The sequence below is a fragment of the Grammomys surdaster genome, unplaced genomic scaffold (genome assembly GCF_004785775.1).
Source record: "Grammomys surdaster isolate TR1022 unplaced genomic scaffold, NIH_TR_1.0 138, whole genome shotgun sequence".
Lineage (NCBI taxonomy): Eukaryota > Metazoa > Chordata > Mammalia > Rodentia > Muridae > Grammomys > Grammomys surdaster.
The window spans coordinates 8,274,626-8,297,497 of record NW_021604596.1 but is presented as its reverse complement, the minus strand read 5'-3'; the positions used below and the strand labels follow the sequence as shown (position 1 = coordinate 8,297,497).

The window sequence follows — 22,872 nt, the reverse complement described above, 5'->3', positions numbered from 1 at the left end:
TAAATTTTTTAAATCTGGATTCTGATGGACAATCTGCTGCTGACAGACATGTGGCTCCAAGTCCTCAAAAAGAATATGTTAAATGGAAAGATATCTTAACTAACCAATGGAAGGGCCTGGATCCAGTTTTAGTGAGATCCAGGGGAGCTATCTGTGTTTTTCCACAGGATCAAGAAAATCCAATCTGGATACCAAGCAGACTGACCAGAACTGTGAAAGAGGACTCACCAACCCCTGAAGAAAATGCTAAAGATCCTGCTGATGATCTGCCTGCTTGAGAGAGCGATAAGTATACCATTGTGGGCTGTGGTAAGATCATGGCCAGTTCCCATCCCAGTACATTCCCACTCTAAAGTACTGCCAATGTTTACATCATCGAGCTGCCAGCTGGAGGTACCATGTGCCATACCTTTAAACAAAGAGACTGTCAAGTATAATGCATCAAAATTTAGATTAAATGTACCTTGTGTTTCACCACAACAAACAGGGCAGAGACCCCATGCGTTGTACTTCGCAATGCTACATTGGGACACTGGATTGATCCACTTGGAGATTCCCAAATAGGCACTGGTGTCCTGCTCGAGGTACTCAATAACATAGCAGCAGGACAATCTGAGGCCAGTGGAAATACATCTAACAAAAAACAGTCCCCTGTGAATATCACTACATTATTGCTAAAAAGTAAGGTAACCATACTTGAACGATCATATTGGCAAACCAATAATGCCACTAATGTCAGAGTGTGGCCATGGTGCCCTCCAGATCAGTCATTTCCACCAGTGTTTACGCACTGCCAATCTAAAAGGATGCCTAAGGTAGAAGTATCTCAAGGGTTCACCTTATCGCCGCCTCTAAAAAGGATGGCTATGACAGGAAATAAAACAGGGAATGTAAACGAATGGCCATTTTATCAACGGGTGTTGAAAAATTTAGCGGGGACTGCTACCAGTTTATCATCCTTTGCAACTCTAGGTGAGTCACAACATGACATTTGGAATGTATCAGCAACCAGAACTAATACTAGACCAGTGATATTGAATGATATTAAATATAATAACTTGTTGGCAAATTATTCAGCCAAAAGGGCAGCAGTTTGTGTTTCGGCTCCCTTCTTTTTTTATCTTAGCAGAATTTAAAAATAAAAGCAGCATATTAGATTGTGCGAATGTCACCTGCCAGTTGACAGAATGCTGGAATGGGTCCGCATCTTTAGCACTGCTGGTGCGGGTTCCGACCTTTGTCCCTATACCGGTGGATGCCGATCCCGATAAATTTCCAATAATCTCTTTAATTAGAGAAAAGAGAGATTTTGGCATCACGGCGGCCATTGTGACAGCAGTTGCAATGTCGGCTGCTGCAGCGGTGACTGCGGGTATTGCCCTAGCCAATCAAGTTCAAGCAGCAGAAACAATAAATAATATAGTGAATGCCTCGGCAGATGCTATGGTAAAACAGCATAAAATGAATAGCCATTTGATTTCTGGGATACTGCTTGCTAATCAGCGAATAGATCTATTACAAAGCAAAATGGAAGAAATTGCTGATATTCTTCAAGTAAGCTGTGTAAGTCATACTAAACACATGTGTATCACACCCTTGAAATATAACAATGAGTCTTTTACAGAAAGTACTAAATTATCTAATTTTTTACAAGGAAATTGGTCACAACAGGCTGAGGAGCTACAAGAAGAACTCCTGCCCACAATTGCTGTTTTGAATGGGACCAGAATAAACCCGATTGATGTTGAAGACTTCACTTCCTGGCTCACGTCCGCCTTCTCCTTTTTTAAGGAGTGGGTGGGAGTGGGAATGTTTGGCTGTATGATCTTTGGGGGGAGTGCTGATCACATTCTGGTTGCTCTGCAAATTTAAAAAACAACATCGTAGAGATAAAGTACTTATCACTCAAGCACTGCTTGCCTTAGAGCAGGGAACATCCCCTCAAGCTTGGTTGAATATGCTTAAACAATGAGACACTATCATTCAATGGGATACCCTGAGGGCTCGTGTTCCCATTGCACCAGGAATCCTGAGTGGTAGTCCTCCACACTTCCCAGGGAAGTTCCCATTGCACGGGAGATAAGTGTGGAGCGTCTCACAACTGTGTAACTGCCTTGAACGCCTTACTGCTAGAACAGTGGGCTTGATCGGCGAAATAACAGTTGGAAAATTGTTGCAGCAATTTAATAAAAAAGGGGCAGATGTTAGGAGCCGCGTTCGCCATTGCAACATGGCACCGGTTTCCTGCTTCCTGGTTCTTCTTGCGAGCCTTGCTTGAATGTGCGCCTGCGCAAGGCATGAAAACCAGTATGCTAATTTGGCGACATCATAAGAGCCAATGAGTGTGTGGCATGTCTCCTAAAGCTCTATATAAGCCACAGGCTTTTGGGGCTTGGGGTCCCTCGCCTCACTACCATCTAAGAGAGCTGTAACACTACCATCTAAGAGAGCTGTAACACTGCATCTAAAAGAGCTGTAACAATAAAACTGCTGTCAGAAGAATCCTGAGCGTGGCGTTCTCCTTATCGGCGAGGCGGCGGCCCGCATTGTGTGAAGAATAAAAGGTTCCAAATGTGGTTAAGACGTAAACAAAGTATAGTATAATAGATAGGCCTGTTCTCATTGAGCTCCTAGAGAGCCTGCCATCTTGCTCTTCTTAGGATTTGTTGGGGCTAAACTTGGAATTTTGTGCATGCTAGGTAAGCACTCTACTGTTTGCTTGAAAACTTTACTGAAACTTTGCTTATTGAACTATTCAACACTTTGGTAAGATTTGTAAAGATCTTTCCTACTTCTGTTATTGAGACTTCTGTTACTGCTCTTTACGCCTCTGTAGAGAAGATCACCTTCACTTGAGGTCCAAGACTCAAACATGACATCAAAGCTCTTCTTCTACCAACCCAAGAAAACCACCCAGAACTGCATGCTCAATGAAGAAACAGCTCCAAACAACTCCTTTTATTTATTGGCCACAGAGCCTAGACAGATAGCCAGGACTTCTGTTTTCAGGTCTGTTAGTAAACTGTGACCTCCTTTCTAAGATTCTCCCTCTGCTGCTTCTTCTCTCTTGCCATTTTCTCCTCCCTGGCTTGCAAGTTTATCTATGCATTTGCCACTAACTACGATTAATTTATTTTTGTCTGTTTTACATGCTGATGTTTCCAAATTGGGCCTGCAAACCCCTCAGTGTTTCCTCAAACCCTATTGAGTGACTAGCAAGTGGACTTCCAGTCTGTGCTCATGACCTAACACCCTAATGTGGTAAGCTCAGAGGCACAATGTGCTTCAGGGAGCGGCTGCAGTGTTTAGCAAGTGATACTACTTCTTAAATACACTGATGTTGGAATAAATAATGTTTTAAAAATTAAAATAAAAATGAAAGAGATTCCAAAACAAAAGAAGAAGGAGAAGGAGGAGAAGGAAGAGGAGGAGGAGTTATTCAACAATTAATGTGTATGAAAATGTCCCAAGGATGCCCAAAATTTTTCAAATATAATATGCATTTAAATAATAAAACAGTGATTATTCCCTCCTACCAGTTCCCTCCCACTCAGCCAGGACTCATCTTGGATGCGGTCTCAGCACAATGGAAGTTGCTCCTGTAGCATTTAACACACTCAACAGAACTCTGATTTCATGGTAACTTTTACTGTTGTTTTCCCCAGTGATAGTATAAATATAAATGACCCCAGCCAGTGAGGGGAGCCTCAGTCCTGGCTGCCTGTTAAGTTCTTATGAATAATGAGTTTTACAGACAGGAAATGCAAGCACAGGCAAGCTCAGAGTGGAGAGAAAGCTACAAAGCAGGTTTCTGACTCTGGCATCTTGCTCTGAAAAAAAGCAGGGAAACAACCATCCTACTATTGTCCCAGTAAGCCATAGTCACCACTATACTGCCCATGCTTTAAGCCAGCGAGTTTGGGCGGGTCAGGCCACCCAACTTTTTGACTCCTCTGTTCTTGGCTAAGAAAGCACCAGGAATATTGGGTAAACAGTGGATCTTAGAACAGATGAGTTAGTATTCACCAGAGTTTGCAGACACTGCACGTTGCTGCATTCTACTTTTTAGCTTACTCTGCTTTTATTTATTTTTATTTTTATTTTTATTTTTATTTTTATTTTTTTGCTGAGATTATTTTTGTGACATTGTGCTATCAACCATAGATGACAGCCTGTATAAATAAGTCTTCTTAAAGTCATGTGCTGTCAAGGAACAAATATAACTGTCTCTATCTTTGAGTCAGTGCACTACATACAGGCAAAAGTATGGATCACCCTCCAGGGACCTGTCCCCAGGGGGACACACAAAACTTAGAACAGAACAGGTAGCCCATTTAAAATAAACAAATAAATAAATAAATAAATAAATAACCAGAAAAACCATCTTCAATTCTGCTTTGAAATTCCTTTTCACGTTTACAAACATGTGGAAATGCACATGTTTCTAGCACATATGTAAGAATCATATGCGTGTGCATACATGTGTAGATGCCTACATATGTATCAAGTAAGTCCTCAAATTTAGAATACCATACCTTAGAAATCATATTAGACATGTCTAAATATAAGAAAGGCTCACTGGATGTCCCAAGATAGTCTTGAACTCACAATCCTCCGGTGTCAGCTGCCAAAGTAGCCAGGCTTACTGAATATGCCACCATGCCCAATTAGCTTGTTATTAGTGTGACTCTAAAGTTCTGTTTAGCTATCTTTGAGAGGCTTCTTTCTTTGAAAGTTTAGGAGGCACTGCAGGATAGCCAGTCATTCAACAGATAGTTATCATTGATTACAAACAGCACTTCAGAGCACTGAGAAGGTGCAGAAACTAGTGTCCAACTTATTTCCTTGAAATAGCTAGGGGAAAACATCTGGAGCCTCTGTAAAATAAAATCAAACCACTTTCAGTAGAATAAGACCATGAAAGAAACATGGCTTTGGGGGACTTATGCATATCAGTCAGATAAAACAACCAAACACAACAACAACAAAACCACCTTTTATTGAGGCTCACGACACTGCAAGCTTTCCAAGTCATTTTCTTTCATTCAATCTTCAACTTAAGAAAAATAGACTAGTTTTTAAATTTCAAATAAACTCCAGTTTCTTAAAACACACATGAGCCAAAGTTTAGGGACCAAGCCCTTGAGAGACCAAGAATGTCAAGGCTCTCCTCGGCTACACAGAGAGCTGCAGGCTACGTAAGAGTTGTGTGTGCTACATAAGAACTTGTCTAAAAGAAAATAAACCAATTAAGGTAAGACAAAATAAATAAAATATAAATCTGACAACATGATCTTACTTAAGTAGCACTCTCTCACTAATTTAGAGTTCCCTGCTACGCTGCACTCTGCTGCTTCCAGCCTTATTTGTGGGTGGTTTCTGCGAGGGTACAAAAATAGGGGTGGCTTTAAAAAAGGAGAGATGGAAAACAATAATTCAATTGTCTGACTGAGAGCTATTAAAGAGTAAAATATGCTTCCTCCAGAGTTCAAAAGAAAATGTTATTTGTATAAACAATCCAGGCTTTTGGAACTGTTCCACTTTCAGGATACTTCCTGATTCACATGACCACACTTAAGTGGGCTGTTATGATGGTGTGTAAAACCTGACAGACTGTCTTTCAAATCAACAAATGAGGAGGGAGTCTTTTTCCTTATATTTAATAAAATATCAGAGGTCTTTCTAGAAAACTCATACTTCATAGTATCGTTGTCTTTGGTTTATGGCGTTGCTTAAAAAAAGACCCCAAGTCAGCATGTAGCAGGCAGAGAACCAAGCAGTCAGAAATGCCCAAGAAAAGTTTCATGGCTACAAAGAGCTCCACTGATGAGCCTTGCTATCATTTAACAATCCTAAGTGCAACTGTATGGGTGTTGATGTATCGTGACTATTTGAAGTTGGTAACCAAATTCTGAAGAAAACAGTTGTTTTCAATAATTTAGCCACTAGTTTGTTTGAAAGAAAGGTGGGTTCTTAAGTGGAAGAGATTCTGGATTTATAATAGATTGATTATTTGTATTCTTTTTCTTCATGTGTATGTGCATGTAGTGTCTCTGTATGTGTACTCATGCCTGTGTGCACGCATGCTCATGCATGTGTGTATGTCTGCATGTGCAAGCCCCAAGGTTAATGTTAGGGATGTTCCTACAACAGTCTCACACTTTTTCTTTGAGGCAGGGTTTCTCAGTTGACCCTAGGGCTTGGCAAGTTTCCTTAGCCAACTATCTCTGAGGATCCCCTTCTGCATCTTCTCAGGCTGGAATTTCATTTCTGTGGCCTTTAGGTTCTGGAATGCTAGTCTTGTGTAGCAAGCATTTTAAAAGCTGACCCATCTCCTTAGCACACACGTGTTAGACTTCATGAAATGCAGCTCTCTATCTCAAAGTTTTTCCACCCTACATAAGAATTCCCTCATAATACAGAGCAAACAGCTGGTCAAACTGAAGCATAGCCCACTGCTTCACTGAGAAATGTCTTCACTTGACACCCTCAGACCAATTTTTTGGGATCACTTGGGCTCCTGGCTTCAACTCATTATAGAGTTCCTTTGCTGCTGTACCACATGGGCAGGCCCTCAGCTCCAAGGAGATATGAAACAATACATATTTATACTTGGATAAAGCAATGTTGACTCAAACACACCCACTATGCTGGGTGTGGTGGTACACACCTGCAGTCTCAACACTTGGGAGGTACAGGCAGGCACATCCGGACTTCAAAATTATTCTTAGCCACATAGCAAGTTCAAGACCAGCATAGAGTATATGAGACCCCGTCTCAAACAAAAGTAGGGCCAGGGACATAACTCAGAAGGCAAAGCACATAAGGAAATGGTTCAGCAGGTAAAACACTTTGTCATAAAAGTCTGAGGATCCAAGTTCAATCTCTGGGACCCAAGAAAAAGTGGAATAAGAAAACCAACTCCATAATGTTGTACTCTGATAACAAATGGAGCTGTTTATCTTAAATTTACAGCTGCAGCCTTGTTTTTCACCATAGTCTCCTGAAGATAGATAGAACAAAAAGAACCAAAAGTATATAGGACTACCCAAAACAATACTAGATATATAACAAAGCTTGGTTCAGGTTCAAGTTCACTCCTCCATGGGTAACTTGTTTTTGAAGGCGACAGGTTCTTCATTCTAGACATGTAGACACTAATAACCCTTGTTACTATGAGCGCACATTTGCATTCAAAGCAGAATTAAATACAGGAATGGAAATACTCTAATCAGATCAGAAATAGCTAGATGGTTATTACAAAACCACATTCTGCTCTGAATCAGCTAACCGGTAGCTCCTTTCTCCACTTGTCATCTCCACCCCAGACTTTCCTAGGAGTCTCTGAGAGTTATCCACAGGACACTACATCCTTACCAAAACTGCTCTCTGGTTATGCACACCCAAACATGCACTGCAAGATGCTTTCCAGGATTGATTGACTAAAATTATCTGAATTTCTTTAAGATCTAAACTTTCATATATATATATGGAGAGAGAGAGAGAGAGAGAGAGAGAGAGAGAGAGAGAGAGAGAGACAGAGAGACAGAGAGACTGGAGAGATGGCTCAGTAGTAGAACATGTGCCACTCAAGAGTGAGGATATACGTTTAAATGAGCAGAGCTCATGTAAAAGCTCAGTCCAGGAATACACACTTAGAATCTTAGAACACTGCAATCAGATGAAAGGCAGAGACAGGAGAATCCTCAGAAGCCACAGGCCATCTAGCCTGCAATTTTCAGTTGCAAAGAATGAAAAAAATCACTATGTCAAATAAGCTGAAGGCCAGGACCAACATTGAGGTTGTCTTCTGACCCCCATATGTACATGATGGCCCATGTACACACATGCATGTGCATTCTCTCTCTCTCTCTCTCTCTCTCTCTCTCTCTCTCTCAAACATGCAAACTCATACATGCATCACATACACAAGAATATTAAAATGTATTTCAAATTGTCTTAAATAGAAAGACAAATCAGAGTAACCTGCATGCCCTTCCTTCAGTATGAATGGAATGAATACTAAAGTAATATATGAAGATGCACAGAATTCACTATCCTATACGTTCAAGTGCTTAATTAACTTTGTAAGACTACCCATCTCATAGGGAAGCTCATAGTAGCATCTTTGAACTTTCAAATATTCAAACTGAATCACTGTAAACTGAGTTTTCAATAGAATAAGACTGTTTTCTATACACAAACTGCTTTGGTCCTACTAGTCTTAAAGATGTGTATATAACTCCTGTTGGAACATGATCAATTCCAGCATGTGTGGGCACCAGGAATACCATTGCAAAGGGTACTGTGTTTTTGCAGTGATTGGAAAATATTACTGCAGAGTAATAGATCATAGGAAAATAATAGTGCACTTTTTTCCTAATCTATCCTATAATCAGTTAAGAGAAAGATTGACACCTCCCATCACACTAACGTCTAACCTCCAGATTCCTAACTCAGCCTTCTTAGCTCAGAACTCCTAAGTGGTACACAAAGTGTGCAATTTGAACAGCAGTTGGGAAACTATCTGGATGGCCTCAGCAAGCAGCTTCCACTCACTCAGTGCTACATGCAGCAGGCAAGCTAGTGAATGGAGGCAAAAGCCCACAGCTCACCTATCCTTGGTGCAGAGGAGCAATGGCTTCTAGCAGTTTTGTCTGTGAAGGTGTACATATAATAGAATGCACTATTTGGAACTTCAGCACAGGAGTATTCCCAAGAAGTTCCCACTGGGTCCTGCATGAGTAATTCCAGTTTGCTTTTTGTTCCAAACGATGTCACACTGGCAATCAACAGGGAAAAAAGAGGTCCAAAGGGCATGGGTGTAGGCAAAAGAGGGAAGGGTAAGAGCAGGAAAGGTTTACCGGCTGGATACTGATGTCCTTACTGAGCAAACTGTCCAGAATAGCTTGCACAGACTAAGGAGCTGGGCTGCCATGTAAAGTCACCACCTTTTCCTTATTCAAGGTCTGAACTTGTCTCCTTCCACCATGGGCACATGAGAATCCAGCATCCTGTCTCCTGCTCCCACCCTCCTCACAAACAGAAAGTCTACCACCGCCATGACTTTATACATCACCTTACACTAGCGCTGCTCACTGAGGAGAGAACTTTCTGTTGTCACTGTTAATCTGTCAGATTTTGCATTTATGCCATGGGTCAGTCCAAATTCTATAGTGGCTGAACCTGTCGTGACCATTATTCAGTTACTGAACTAATCATAGCTTCTCTCTCTCTCTCTCTCTCTCTCTCTCTCTCTCTCTCTCTCTCTCTTTCATTTTGTTTTTTTTTTTGGTTGTTTGTTTGTTTGTTTGTTTGTTTGTTTTGAGACAGGACCTGTCCCGTGTAGACCAGAATGACTTCAAATTCACAGAGATTTAGCAGCCTCTGCCTTCCTTCCTAGTGCTAAAGGCATTCAGCACCACGCTCAGCCCTGTCTCTATTTTATTTCTCTTTCGTTGAATTGGAGAGATAAAGAGGCTAAATAAAGAAACTTGTCCTAGAGCATCAGTGACTTAGGGTTAGGACATGAAGTGTTGTAGCTTCCCCTGCAGAACTGGAGCTACTGAGAGCATGCCAGGGCATCTCAGGCTACCATAGTAGCCTCACACCTCAGCCTGGAGTACACATCTCTCTCAGTTCCCTCATGGAAACAGATTGGGATAATCTCATAATTCTCATCTTTCAGAGACTAATCAAAGTCTACTATTACCCACAGAATTTATTTTAAACTCCTTATACTGCACTTGGAGACTGTTATAAGATATACATGTTGGGTGATTAACATAAATGAATTTACTATACTTTCACATTAGTGGCTACCAGTGCTTATAGAGATAATTTCCGCTTATAAGAAATCATTTTACTCCAGACTGGGAATGTAGCACAGTGGTCGAACTCAGTGAAAATCTCTGCATCCAGTCATAGGCAGCACAAGCACACAGAGATGAATAAAGCAGCTTGTACATAACCCTTAACTCTCTTGATGTAAAATTAGCAACATTTCCCCCTTTATTACTCTCACCTCATCGCTCATCTGCTATCTTATCCCCAGATCCCTTAAACTGTAGACTATCATTACGTACAGGCAGCTGACAGTAAGCCTTTGCCTAGTGAGCAACGCACACCTTTCCAATCTAATCCACAAGCAAACAGAACACAGGAGGGTTCATTTAGTTATACTGGAAAGAGTCAAACAGATGAGAGATCGAGTTCCCCACTAGCCTGGGAAGTTACCTAGTGCATGCTTGGAAGGCTGCAGAGTGTATAACTAAGACCCTGCTTCTGCAGCTCCCACATTCCTTAAGTGGGACTTCAAGAGTGTCTTACTGGAAAGCTAGACACTATGCTAGGCAGCTGTTGCCTGCATTCTTAGCAGTCACAGGGAGAGATGATCTGGGGCAACCTGCATGTACTCCAGACACCATTTTATTAATTTTCATAAGTTCATGTGTATGAACCCGATGGAATAAAGACACCAAACCATTTAAAAAATGGTGCCTGTACAGACTCAGAAGTATTTGCATAATCCTTTGCAAAGGAAAAAGTACTAATTACGTGGTTCATTCTATTAGAAACACACAGAAAATTGAAAGCTTCTTAAATCATGTCTCCAACAGACTGTCTCTCATGAGGTTAGCCTGAGTCAAATGCTAAGACTTACATAAAGGGGCCTGGTTTTTGCATTCACAGAATTTAGTTTTATAAATAAGTAAAAACTAATAAAATCACTTAAGTATTGTTTTCCTAAATAGTGATGTTTGTGTGTTATTATTCTCCTAGTAATATAGTCTAGGCTTTATCTGATTGTGTGTATTTATAACACAAACGTAAAGAAGCCAGAAGCAAGAGGAACAGTATACACTGGGCATATTAACAACCTAGTGGTATGATCTCCATCAGTGTGACAAGAAAAGTGACCAGACAGTTCCAGAGGATGAGGGGACCCAACCATTCCTGCTTATCCTTCCCACTCATCCTAAGGATGGAGGAAGGGACGTGTCTGATGTTCATGTAACAAGCACGTCTCTTCCCACTTCCTATGGACTCCTCAACAGCCTGAAGTGAGACCTGGTCTCAAAAACTTTCCAAAACAGAAATATACTTTCTACCTGAGACTTTTTGAACCGTTATCTGTTAGAACACTAGTTCAACACATAGTGACTAAATGTGCTTTGTTTTCATCCTAAACAAATGTTAGTGTTAGCCAAGAATTCAGTATTAATGTAAGGAAAAAAAGAAAGCTCTAAAATCCCATACCGCATATATTGAATACACGCTCAGCCCATGTTTGAAGACAGAAACAAACACTGTTAGTATTTTCTCAAAGTGCTGACCTGAGTTGGAATGATTAAGTAATTTACCCATGGAGGGAAAACAGTCAATTTAGAAATGATTTATAATATATTTTCACAAAAACTCAAAATCACACCTTCAGTTCTATTAAAGTTAGAGGTTATCCTAAATATTTATGACTTAGACACGTGTGGTGTCTGTGTTATTTCAATGAGAATACTACCTGCACTCAACAGGTGGACTCCAGTACTCACCAATACTGATTTCATCATCAGTTTCTGCATCTCCAATACACTCAAACTGGAAGTCTTGCAGAGACTGGGAAAACTTCTGTACAGCCATGGACAGATCTGCAGTGAAGAGAGACCAATCGTGAAGTGAGCTACTTGAGAAAATCAAAGGAAAGACATGGTTTTAAACTACAAGCTTGGTGAATTGAAGAAAATGTAATGAAACTACTAAACAGCTACGTGCTTTAGAGTCTGAAACTGCCCTTTGAACCTTCAAGACAAGAGCAGGGCCTGTAGATTATCTGGAAGCCTCTATCAGGGAATGGGCCTCTCACTCTTCATAAATGAGACATTTTATTTGAAAACAGAAGGAATTTGTGAGAGCCATGACAGTAGGGCTGAGAAGAAGTTGAATGGTGGATAGAAAGAGCTCCATGCACCCTGAGAGAGAGGTAGGAGTGGCTTTCCCTAGTGAACTACTGGCTTAGGTGCTGTAGGCGAAAGATGACCTGGGAGGCTGTTTGCAAAGATCTTTGTGATTTATTGGAGACCAGTGTAAATGTCCTCCTATGCAGGCTTCAGTCCAAACAAGGATCAGAGTGGAAAGTCAGAAAAGAAATTTTTATTTCTGGGGTGAAGAATAAAGTACCTTCCATGCCCTGACCCCTAAAAAGTAAATCCTTGGGAAGCAGCCATCTTGGATGCAGCCCAAGAGAATGATTAAGCATGTCTAGTCCTGAGCTGAGGTGCCTGGATTGAAAGCCACTGGTTTGCTATGATATCTTAGGCTACTGGCTGAACTGCTCTGAGCCTTGGCTATTATATGCAAAATCGGTATAACAATGACTCTTTTCCAGAATTGAATAAATCAATATCTGCAAAGGATTTATAACAGCAGTAACAGGTCCTTAAACTCTACTCAAGTGCCTCAAATGAAACTAAAAATAAAAACTTGCATGAGTTATAAATCAATACTAAAGCCCTCTATTTGACCCAATCTATAGGGACTAAAATGTTATCCTTAATCAAACTTTTACCAGAGTCCTGCCTCATGCCTTTCCTTGCTGGGGCTCTGCAGCCTGCTGTCAGCAAGGATCCTGCTAAGGGAGAGAATCCCCAGTCTCAGCATCCAGTCAGCTTCTTCACCACACCCGACACCATGCATGGCAATCTTTGATGTATAATTCCTTCCCTGTCCTCAGTACAAAGGCCCCTATCACATACCTCACTCCTTGTCATGTTTTATTTTTTTTTTTTAACTAACAACTCCTCCTAAACCTGCTCAGAACAGACAGGAAACCCTCCACTATTTCTGTTAGACTTAAGCTCAGTCTCTTGTCTACTTCAGTAGTCTTGACTTCTGTTATCCTCAGTATTCCTTCCCAGTTAACATGTGTCAAAAGGACAACTCTCTTAGCTATAAATTGTGGCTGCTTTGCTCAGGACTTAAACGTTCGTGAAAGCATACATCCAAGGAGCCATCAACAAAAACACTGGAGCATCCTCCGATGTAAAGGATTGGCCCCATTGTTGCACTCCCAAAGGCAGTTCTGAGGATCCCAGGCCCCAAGTTTCAAAACTTGGGAGATTCTGTTGCCGTCTTGGTAAAATTACTAGGGAGTTTTGTTTGTCTGTTTGTTTACAAAATAAATCATGTCTTGGTAAAATTACTAGGGAGTTTTGTTTGTCTGTTTGTTTACAAAATAAATCATGTCCTTGAGAGAGGATATTTCTGGAAGATTGACATCTCCTCTTATTAAAGAGGAAAACTCTAAAGCCAGCTACAAATCCCACTCCTGGATACTCTGAATTCAGGAAGAAAGATGAAGAGAGCTTCTTGGTGAACTTTTAGCAAGAAAAACAAGGGCTTCATGGGATCAACTTCTCAGTTGTGTACACTGTACTCCTCCTTCCTCAGGCTCAATTCTCTGATCTGCACAACAGAGAATTAGGACTTCAGGGCTGTTGGGAAGACTAGTGGTTTGTACCTGGTGCATGTCAGACAAGACAGTAAGTAGCATCCATTATTATCATTGATTCCCGCTCGCACAGGTGTAAAGCTGATGGGCCTTTCAGAGAAGAGTGCCGTGCAATAACACGAATTTACCAATACACCCAGGTCTGATTAAACAGAGTAACAGTAATAGCCATATCAAATACTGTGAAAAAGACAGAAGGCACTCTAATTCTGATTCCTAGGAAATGTTAAGTCAAGCTCTCTGAGTGTTCTTGCTAAGGTCAGAGGGAAGCACAGACTATAAAGAAGGCTCAAGCTATGCTTGCAGGTCAAGACACCAGGGATTCTCCAATGAATGTCTTTCCTTCTCCCTCCCTCCCACCATCAAGGGACCTGAGCCTCCTGTAATTCCATATGAGCTGCTTGGACACTTATGTTCTACGGAACTCTGGGTATAAGCTTCCATTTCTCCCTAAACTCCTTCTTAGCTCTATGGATTCCTGAAATACCAAGCAAAAGCTCTGCTGTCCCTTCACAGAGACTGCTGTGAGTGCCCACAATGATTTTTATCCACAACCAAGAAAGTGCCTGCCTATAGTGACACTGTGAACACAGGCAAGCACTTGGACATTGGCCTTGCAGGAAGGTTGATTGGTTTCTACCCCTATGTTTTGCAGTAACTAGTGGTGTAGTGTGAGTAACTTCTGTGACTGTGTTAAGCAGTCGTCCATAAGCAGATGTGGGGTCTTTGTGAATACACCCATCCCATAATCAGCAGCTGTAAGATCAGGAGCTGAAACTGTAGGATGCTGACTGCTGCTAAAATGAATGGATCTTAGACATACTTCTTACAGTAAGCAGAGATGTGACATACAAAAGGGTCGACGATCCTAAGGTCACTTTGTTATAAAATATAGTGTGGAGAGGGGGTGGGTCCATGCCAAGGTGTCCCCCTGAGAAATCCTGCTATGCAACAGATCTGGCATAAGGGGGTTTATTGTGCAGGGTAGGGGTATGAGGACCCGGAGACACAGTAGAGGCCGATGAGAGGACATGGAGACAGGCAGAAAAATGGAGCAGAGCGATGAGGGCAGAGAAGGGGTGGGAACAGAGAAGGACAGAAAGGGAGAGAAAGAGAGACTGGCCGGGAACACATGGGAACAGAGAGAGAACTGGGGTGGAGAGCAGCTCTTTGAGATGTTGTTCCTACCTTACCTGATGATGGCAAGTGATGGCAGCAGGTTGTGACATTAGCCACTGCTATGTCCCTGGGAGGAGCCTAGTGGAATCATGTGGAAGCTAACACACTTTACAAAACTGGAGACTTTTGGTTAAAGAACAAAACTACCACTGAGCCCTCCTACAAAAGCTAATCCAAAAGGGCCTGTGAATAACCTGCCCAGAAAAGCTGTCCCCAGAACTTTAAGAAATAATACAAAAGATATACACACACACACACACACACACACACACACACACACACACACACACAGTGGTTTCTCTGGCCACTGGCCTCTCTCATGCTGTGAGTGTTTTCTTCCTCATTGGCTCTCTGAAAGACTATTCTCCAAACAGAATAAGAGTACCTTGCTATTCTGCAATAGACTAACCTTGTCTACTATGTAATGCTCCTTGTGTGTGCTCTGAATTCATTTGACAGACATCCCATAACCCAGGGAATGAAAGAATCTAGAGTGAAATTTCAGTGGCATCTGTACCTCAATGCCCTCATCTGTTAGGCTATGGTTTATCTTTGGCCTCTGTAAGGAATAGACAGGGTAGACAATGAACCAAAAACTCTGTTAGCAACTGGAGAGTACTGAGAACAGACTGAGGGTTTCCAAGGCAAGCATCTCAGAAAAGGAGGAAAGGAAACATTCAGTCATCAGAGTGGCATAGCAGACCACAGTCCCTGGAGTGTGCTTAAGAAATCAGACTTAGATAGAAGTTTCAAGTTTCCCCTCTGATGAAGTAATAAGTAATCTAGCTGCAATACGTATTACGGTATATCTCAGGTGAGTGTCTATTTCAACACTAGAGTAAGTCAGTCCTCACTCCCAAGCCCAATCCCAAGGCCTCCACAGTGCTTCTGGGAGCATATCAGTTAAGATTACATGGGAATCCAGACTTCAAGCAGTTACAGAACAATTCTAAGACTAAAGGGGCAAGTTTAGATCTGATGTGCTCAGCTGCTGGTGGGTTTTGAATCCTCGATCCCCCTTCTATTATGACTTACTTTGCAGCTGCCAAGGTTATATTGACGTGCCAAACAATAATGTCATCAAAGCAAAGAGCTTATGTTTGCTGTTAGCAATGCAACATAAGGAATGTGGAATGCTCCCTAAACCGATAATCTTGGTTCTATCTCCAACCTGATGTGCAATTCTGAACTAGAAAGCCCAATGTCCTTCATTGGTTTGAAAATAACACAAGCTGGGAGTGTAGCTTAATAAGAAAGGACAGACTTCACATGTTCGAAGCCCCAAGTTCAGTCCCAAAACTAAAAAAACAACATATAAAACAAAATCAGAGGCACACACAACTCCATAGTTGTCTAGATAAAGTCCTTAAGTGAAAGTACATCTTCAACCTCCTTTAAATAATGACTTTAAAGATGATTGACACCATAAAACAACTTTGGTTTTTAAACCAGATTAAGGGCTAGGGCTGTAGCTCTGGCTGTAGAATGTTTGTGTAGCATCCACAACCCTCTGCTTTTTATTCTCTACAACCCATAAACCAGATGTGGTGGTGCACACCTTTAAGCCCAGCTCTCAGGATGTCACTCAGGAGGATAGCATTGACTATATAGAAAGTTTAAGGCAGGTTCGGGCTACATGAGATTGTATCATTAAAAAAATAATTAATTTTTAAATGTATTGTTAAATTTTAAACTATCACAAACAACAGAAAATTAATTTCCCCCTTAAATACAAAAAGAAAGATTAATAGCATAAACCATGGGCTGGAGAGATGGCTCAGAGAATCCACAGAGAGGTTGACAATCCTCTATAATCCCAGTCCCAAGGATTGGATGTCGTCCTCTTCTGGCCACCACTTACACTAGTCATTCAAATGGTGCACATCCACACATTCACATAGCACATATTCAGAAAACCAAAGAAGTAAACATTTTATTTAAAAGTACGAACCATGCCATGCAGAGCATCTAGCCCAGACCCTGGGGTCTAAGGACAACCAAGAAAACCCATTCCAGCTGGAGCCAGGGCAGTGACTGCTGCATTCATTTCCTAGGGAACACTGTCATCCATAGTCAGTGCCACACACAGTGTTTCCTTGCCATCTGCCTGCCTGAGAGTTATGTGTGGAGTGTCTTCCCAAGTATCCACACTCAACTTGGCAGACACGGCATTGTGCTTTAGTCAGCAATAATAACCTGTACCACCCAGGAAGAGATAACACTAATGATACTCTGTAACCTCATTTCATAAGAGGTTACAAACTCCCAAGTAAATATTTAATTATAGCTTCCCTTTCACACAGACTTAAGGGCTGAGATCTATCTATATTTTAGAAGCATCAATGGATTTACTATGACATGTTAGCAGTAGAAGTGAGATATGTTCCTATGGGAACACATATAACCTGTCAGTCCACTGTTATGAACCATGTTTCCAAAATGCAGTGTTTCCAGGATTAGGTTTAGATAGAACTCCAAGGGAGCATATTCCCAGATGTAAACCATGGACTTCACTCTACGGTGAAGACGGCAGACTGTATGTGGCAATGGGAGTACGAGCATAGAAACAAAGTAAGGCCTGGTAGGGCACACAGGTAACCCTAGAACATAGGAACATGGGAGTCAAGAATTGCAGGAAAATCAGGGATTCAAGATCAGCCTCAGCTACATAGTAAGTTTCAGTCAGTCTGAGATAAAAAACAAACAAAAAAAAAAACAAAAAAACAAACCAAGAATCAAAACAGAGATGTACTGATGCTTCCTTACAAAGTGTACAGTCCAATAGAGGTATGAAGAATACAATTAACTGCGTCAGAGGTGATCAATAAATCTCCTAAAAGGTTAACAATAATGACCATGATGACCATACAGATCATACTTTGTACCTGGTACTTTTCAAAGCACTTAACACAACCAACTCTGCTATCTCTGAAGGAGTCATTGAAAACTAGAGAGCAACATTTTACAGGCATCAGTAAAAACAGAAACTTGATACAGCCAGGTACCAGCAAGGCTAATAAGTTTCTGTGTCCAGAAACTTCTAAAGCGCAGCTTCTACAGACAAACTCAACCATAGTATGAAAACTCACAGGCAGCAGAAAAATGTCACCATCTTAAACAAACCGAATTCTGTCTTGTAGTTATGTCATCTTACTCACTTAAGACACATACTTAGGGACTGGAGAGATGACTCAACAGTTAAGAGCTCCAGCTGTTATTCCAGAGGACAGGGGTTCAATTCCCAGCACCCACACGGCAGCTCACAGATGTCCCTAACTGCAGTTCCAAGAGATCTGACACTCTCACATGGACACATATGCAAGCAAAACACCAATGCGCACAAAATAAAAATCAGATTTTTTAAAAAGGACATATACTTAGTTCACATTCTAGAATCAAAATGGTCCCTTCAAGATTCCTCCATTTCTTCAAAAAGCCTCCCCTGGCTTCTTCAAGCTTCATACTTCACCTCTCCCTTCACTAAGTATTGTACACGATGGCTCTTGTATGTACTATACACAGTGGCTCCTGTATGCACTGCACATGGAAGCTCTTGTATGCACAGCACATGGAGGCTCTTGTAATGCTCTCTCAAGTTTCCCTTCTATCTCAGGTGTGTGTAAACCTAACTTATCCAGCATATTTTAAACAGTACAAAAAAGTGAAGAAAGGCTGTCACCCACGAATCTACCCAGTACTGGTCACATCTTGCCATTAGTACATGTTTAATGGTTGGAAGCACAGATTTATGAGAGCCAGGTAAATAGCTAAAACTTTCAGAGACGATCTCCTTCTGTGCTCTTACAAGCCCACACTTCCTACAGTTGTGCTTTGAATGAAAATGTCCTCCTTTGGCTCATGTATTTGAATACTGCCCTGATTGATGGTGCTATCTAAGAAGATTATGAAAACTTTAGGTAGTAGAGTCTTGTTGGAGGAAGTACGGGGTGGGCCACGAGAGGTTAGCTCCTTGAGAGTAGGTACATATTCTTTGCTTCTTTAAAAACAAAAACAAAAACAAAACACCTTAGTTCATTAGTGATGACACAGGAGGAGGGGAAGGGGAGAATGAAACAGAGAAGAAGAGAGAGACGAAGAAGAATAAAAAGAGGAATAATAAATTTAATTCTTGTAGATAAGTTGCTGAAATGCTCATGGTGATGAAACCGAAGCTTTACTAAAGCCATGCAGCCCATCACAGAACAGGCCATGTCAGGAGTCCGGCAAATAAGCCTCAGTTTTTAGTCATCTCAGAGACTCTTTAAGGGTTCTCTCTGGAATCACACGTGTCAGCTTGCTCTATGCAGGAAAGTCATAAGAAAAGCATGCTGGGCGGGGCACAATCCCAGGAAAACGCAATGTGACTCGTGGTTTCTAGAGCTTTCACTTGAACACAGTCTCTACATGCTTGTTTTGCAAGTTTCTATTTTATGTACATGTCAGAAAATAATAGATGTTGGATAATTTAAAGAAATCTTCCTCCCAAGACCCCAGAATAAAGCTCTGGAATTGTTAGTCACTCAGCAAATGCAAAGTAAATCAGAGTCAAGGACACTCTCCCCAAGATGCAGCTACATCACAGTGGGCAAGCCAGTGGGAAACCCAGCACCATGGATAGAATTGGCAGAGGCCACACTGCTCTGACAAGGCTCACAGAGCCCTGGAGGCACAGAGAAGCACAGGTTATCCAAGGCCACCTAACTAGTCTGCTGTGTCCCGGGGTGGAGCAACCAGACTCAGCAGTATTCAAAGAGGGTGAAACCCATCAGCCCAGTGTGAATGACCTCACTCATTTTCAGATGAACGTTCTGGATCTTCATCTCTGCACCCATTTGACATAGGATACATTCACCCCTCTCAAAGGCAACACACATCATCAAAGCATCTCTTTCAAGCATGCACAGAACTCAGGTTATATAAAGGTGACTGTGCTGGAAAGTAGTCCTCGAGTTAGAAGGAACTGTTTTCTTGTCTCATAGATTGACACAAACAAATGTGAATGCCATTCCTGGGACTAACTAGTGGTGTGTGTCTCTGAACAAGAAGTCAGCTTCACCGAATCCCAGGTTTCTTTTTTTTTTTTTTTTTTGAAGGGGGGGCCCTAACTCCATGCAAGACTGCTGAGGATATTATGTAAAGTTTCCTAAACACAGTACCTAGTTCAGAACAAATACTGACTCACAGCAATCATTAGCTATTAAATCCCTATTTATTATGATAGCCAATGCAGAAGATGAACTATTTTCACTGTAAGCATAACACAGCTAATCTGGGATTCAATTCCTATCTTCAGGAGAGCTTCAGTAAAAATAAATAGTGGCACTGGCTGCTCGTGAAGACCAAACAGTCTGTAATCCCATGAACACTATGTGTTTTGAAAGCTATTTCAGAAGATTCCATCCTAAAAATAACAACAAGAATCCAATACTTGCCCAGATTTTATCTACAATGTCTATATAGCCATAAATTCCATAAAAATTAAAAACAAAAAGCCACAAAGATTTCACTATTGTTACAACCCAAGTTAAAAACAAATAGTTCAAACAACAAAATAAACCACACATCTTCCTACCCCGGGGAAAATACTTGAAAGAGTGTAGGCCTGTGGAAGACTGCAGCTCCCCCAGGTTCTCTGCTTCCTTTTGTAACCATTCCTCTTCTCTCTGCTTGAGAAGGGATCCTATGGAGCCCATGCTGGACTCAAACTTAATTCACAGTCAAGGAAGACCTTGTGCTGGGCCGGTAGGTGTGCAGCACCACACCAGGTATGGATGCTCGCTGTGGACCCAGGACTTCCTGCCTGCTTGACAAGCCCTCTGACTATAGCTGTATCCCACGTCCTCCACAGTTGCAGCCACTTTTCTCTAGAGCACATAACATTTCTGTATACCCAAGATCAAGACTTTCAACAAGACTTTGTGTTGCCTTTACTCAGTCAGTCACTGGCCTGTTGTCAATTCTTAACAACTTATTTCCCTTTTCCAGCCCAGTCTTTTAGGCATCATATGCTAAAGATATTTACTGGTAAAGCCTGGTTTGGCTACTCCATTTCCCTGCAAAGCCCTATACTCAGCTGTTGTCTTCTAGGCTGTCATCTTTCCTATACAGTTGCTTTGTTTTTATTCCAGACAGTGGCTTTGTGTTTTTATTCCAGACAGAGGCACCCTACCTCACTTTGATTGAAATTATATCTTCCCCCTCATGAGATGGAACCCATGTCCAAAGCTGCTTCAAAGCACTGAAGGGGACAAAAACCTAAGACTAGATAGGTCATAAACCTAAGGGAAATCCAAATACTACTGCTCTGCTAAAGAAACATAGCAGTACAATGACTCATATTGGAATTCTGCTATAGATAGTGGCCTTGCTCAGTCATCATTAGAGAAGCTTCTTCCTGCAGCAGATGGAACAAATACAGAGATCCAAAGCCAGTCAATGTGCACAGAGCAAGACACCTTGGAACACTCAGTTTCAAAAGTGATCAAGTGATCTTACTTTTAAAAGTGATCTTACTTTAGAGCTCAGTAAACTCTGCAGAGGAAGAGTTGGAAATAGTATAAATGCCAGAGTGGATGGGTGGAGGACAGAACAAATCCAAGGTTTTGTAGACACAATAGGGCTGGTGTACATATGAACTCAGAGACTGGAGAAGCATGCACAGGGTCTGAAGTACATGGGATCCTAGAGCTGAAAGGAGAAATGGACACATGCCCTCAGGCCTAACTCAGAAGCAAATTCCCCATTAACACCATTGGCAAACCAAAAATTTGTCTTCTCCAAGTGAGTTTCACTAGGAAACCCAACCACTCTAAAGGGTATGCTCCATGTCCAGCTGTAGATGGCTAACACAAAACAATCCAAAGACATCTTTGGAAGTTCTTTGTCTCACAATGCTAAGTCTGGGTAGTTTTTTGGTTTTGTTTTATTTTGTTTCTACATTACCAGCTCTTTGTGTGCATGTTATGGCTTCCATTAGGGTTTGGATAGGATTCCTGAGTGTGCAAACATTTGGGTTTGGATAGGATTCCTGAGTGTGCGAACATACGCATTTCTTGTTCCTTTGGCTCGTTTTCTTGTTTAATAATTTTGTCAATTCAATTTTGTTTCATTTAATTTAATTTAATTTAATTATTATACCTTAGATTTCTGTTTGCTTTCTAAGGGTAGACAGAAAAATTTTTAAAGTTTTTGAAAAAAATAGGTTATTTTTATACATATATTCTGTTTATGATTCCCCCACACAACTCCTCCGAGACTCTTCCCATCTCCTCTCCTATTCAAACACAGTGTCTTTCTCTTTCTCCTTAGCAAACACAAGCTCTCAAACTACTTCATGCACAACATTCTAGCCAGAAGAATGTAATCTCAACTTGCATTCAGAGAGTTTTTCTCCTCTGGTCTGAGGCAATGCCCAACTGCCTTCAATAGGATGGGAACTCGGATTGCCAGTAGCTAGGACCACACAGCTGTGAGGACCACACTGCTGTGATAGCTAATGCTGAGTGACCCAGCAGTGTGCTTCAAGGGGAAGTTTAACAATTTACTTATGTTGTCATTGTTTTCACCATCTGCTGAAGCACTTTTAGGTGAGTTTTCATTTTGTAATTACATGTACTGACATCCATAGGCTCTCAGCCTCCCTAGGCAATTAACTGCAGTAGGACTAAGAACCTCCCTTCATAGGACTTGGACAACCAGCTAAGCAGAGCAGAACTTAGGATTCAGTGTAGTTATTTATGCAAAGTAAACTGAGGCTTTTCTAGAAACCTAGAAATGAGCACTTAGAGAAAAGAAGGCACTGAGTACTCCCAAGCTCATCTCCAGCAATAAACAGTGCTGTGAGAGACAAAGGAAAGAAAACCAGAAAACCCAGGAAACTCAGGCTGAATGAGATAGAGAGTGAATCCGGTGAGCGGAGTCTGAGGAGAGAGATGGCTACAAGTTCTTTCTTTAAAGTGTTTGGTATAGCTGGAGGAGGAAGGAAGGGAGAAGGAGAGGGAGGGAGGAAGGGAGAGAAGCAGGGAGGGAGGGAAGCAGGGAGGGAAGGAGGGAGGGAAGGAAAAAGAAGGGAGAAAGGGAGGGAAGGAGAGAGGGAGGGAAGGAAGGAGGGAGGCAGGGAGAGAGACAAAGAGATAGAAAGTCAGAGAGAGAGAGAGAGAGAGAGAGAGAGAGAGAGAGAGAGAGAGAGA

At 41.5% G+C, this 22,872-nt stretch overlaps 1 protein-coding gene across 1 annotated transcript in view; it reads right to left on the bottom strand.

Moving 5' to 3' along the window:
• The window catches only part of Arhgap42 (Rho GTPase activating protein 42), a 231,360-nt gene that overhangs the window by 156,566 nt on the left and 51,922 nt on the right, over positions 1 to 22,872 (bottom strand). The window contains exon 2 of the mRNA XM_028763356.1: positions 11,550 to 11,645. Within this exon, the coding sequence (XP_028619189.1) occupies positions 11,550 to 11,645 (96 nt within the window). The remainder of the gene's footprint in view (positions 1 to 11,549; positions 11,646 to 22,872) is intronic.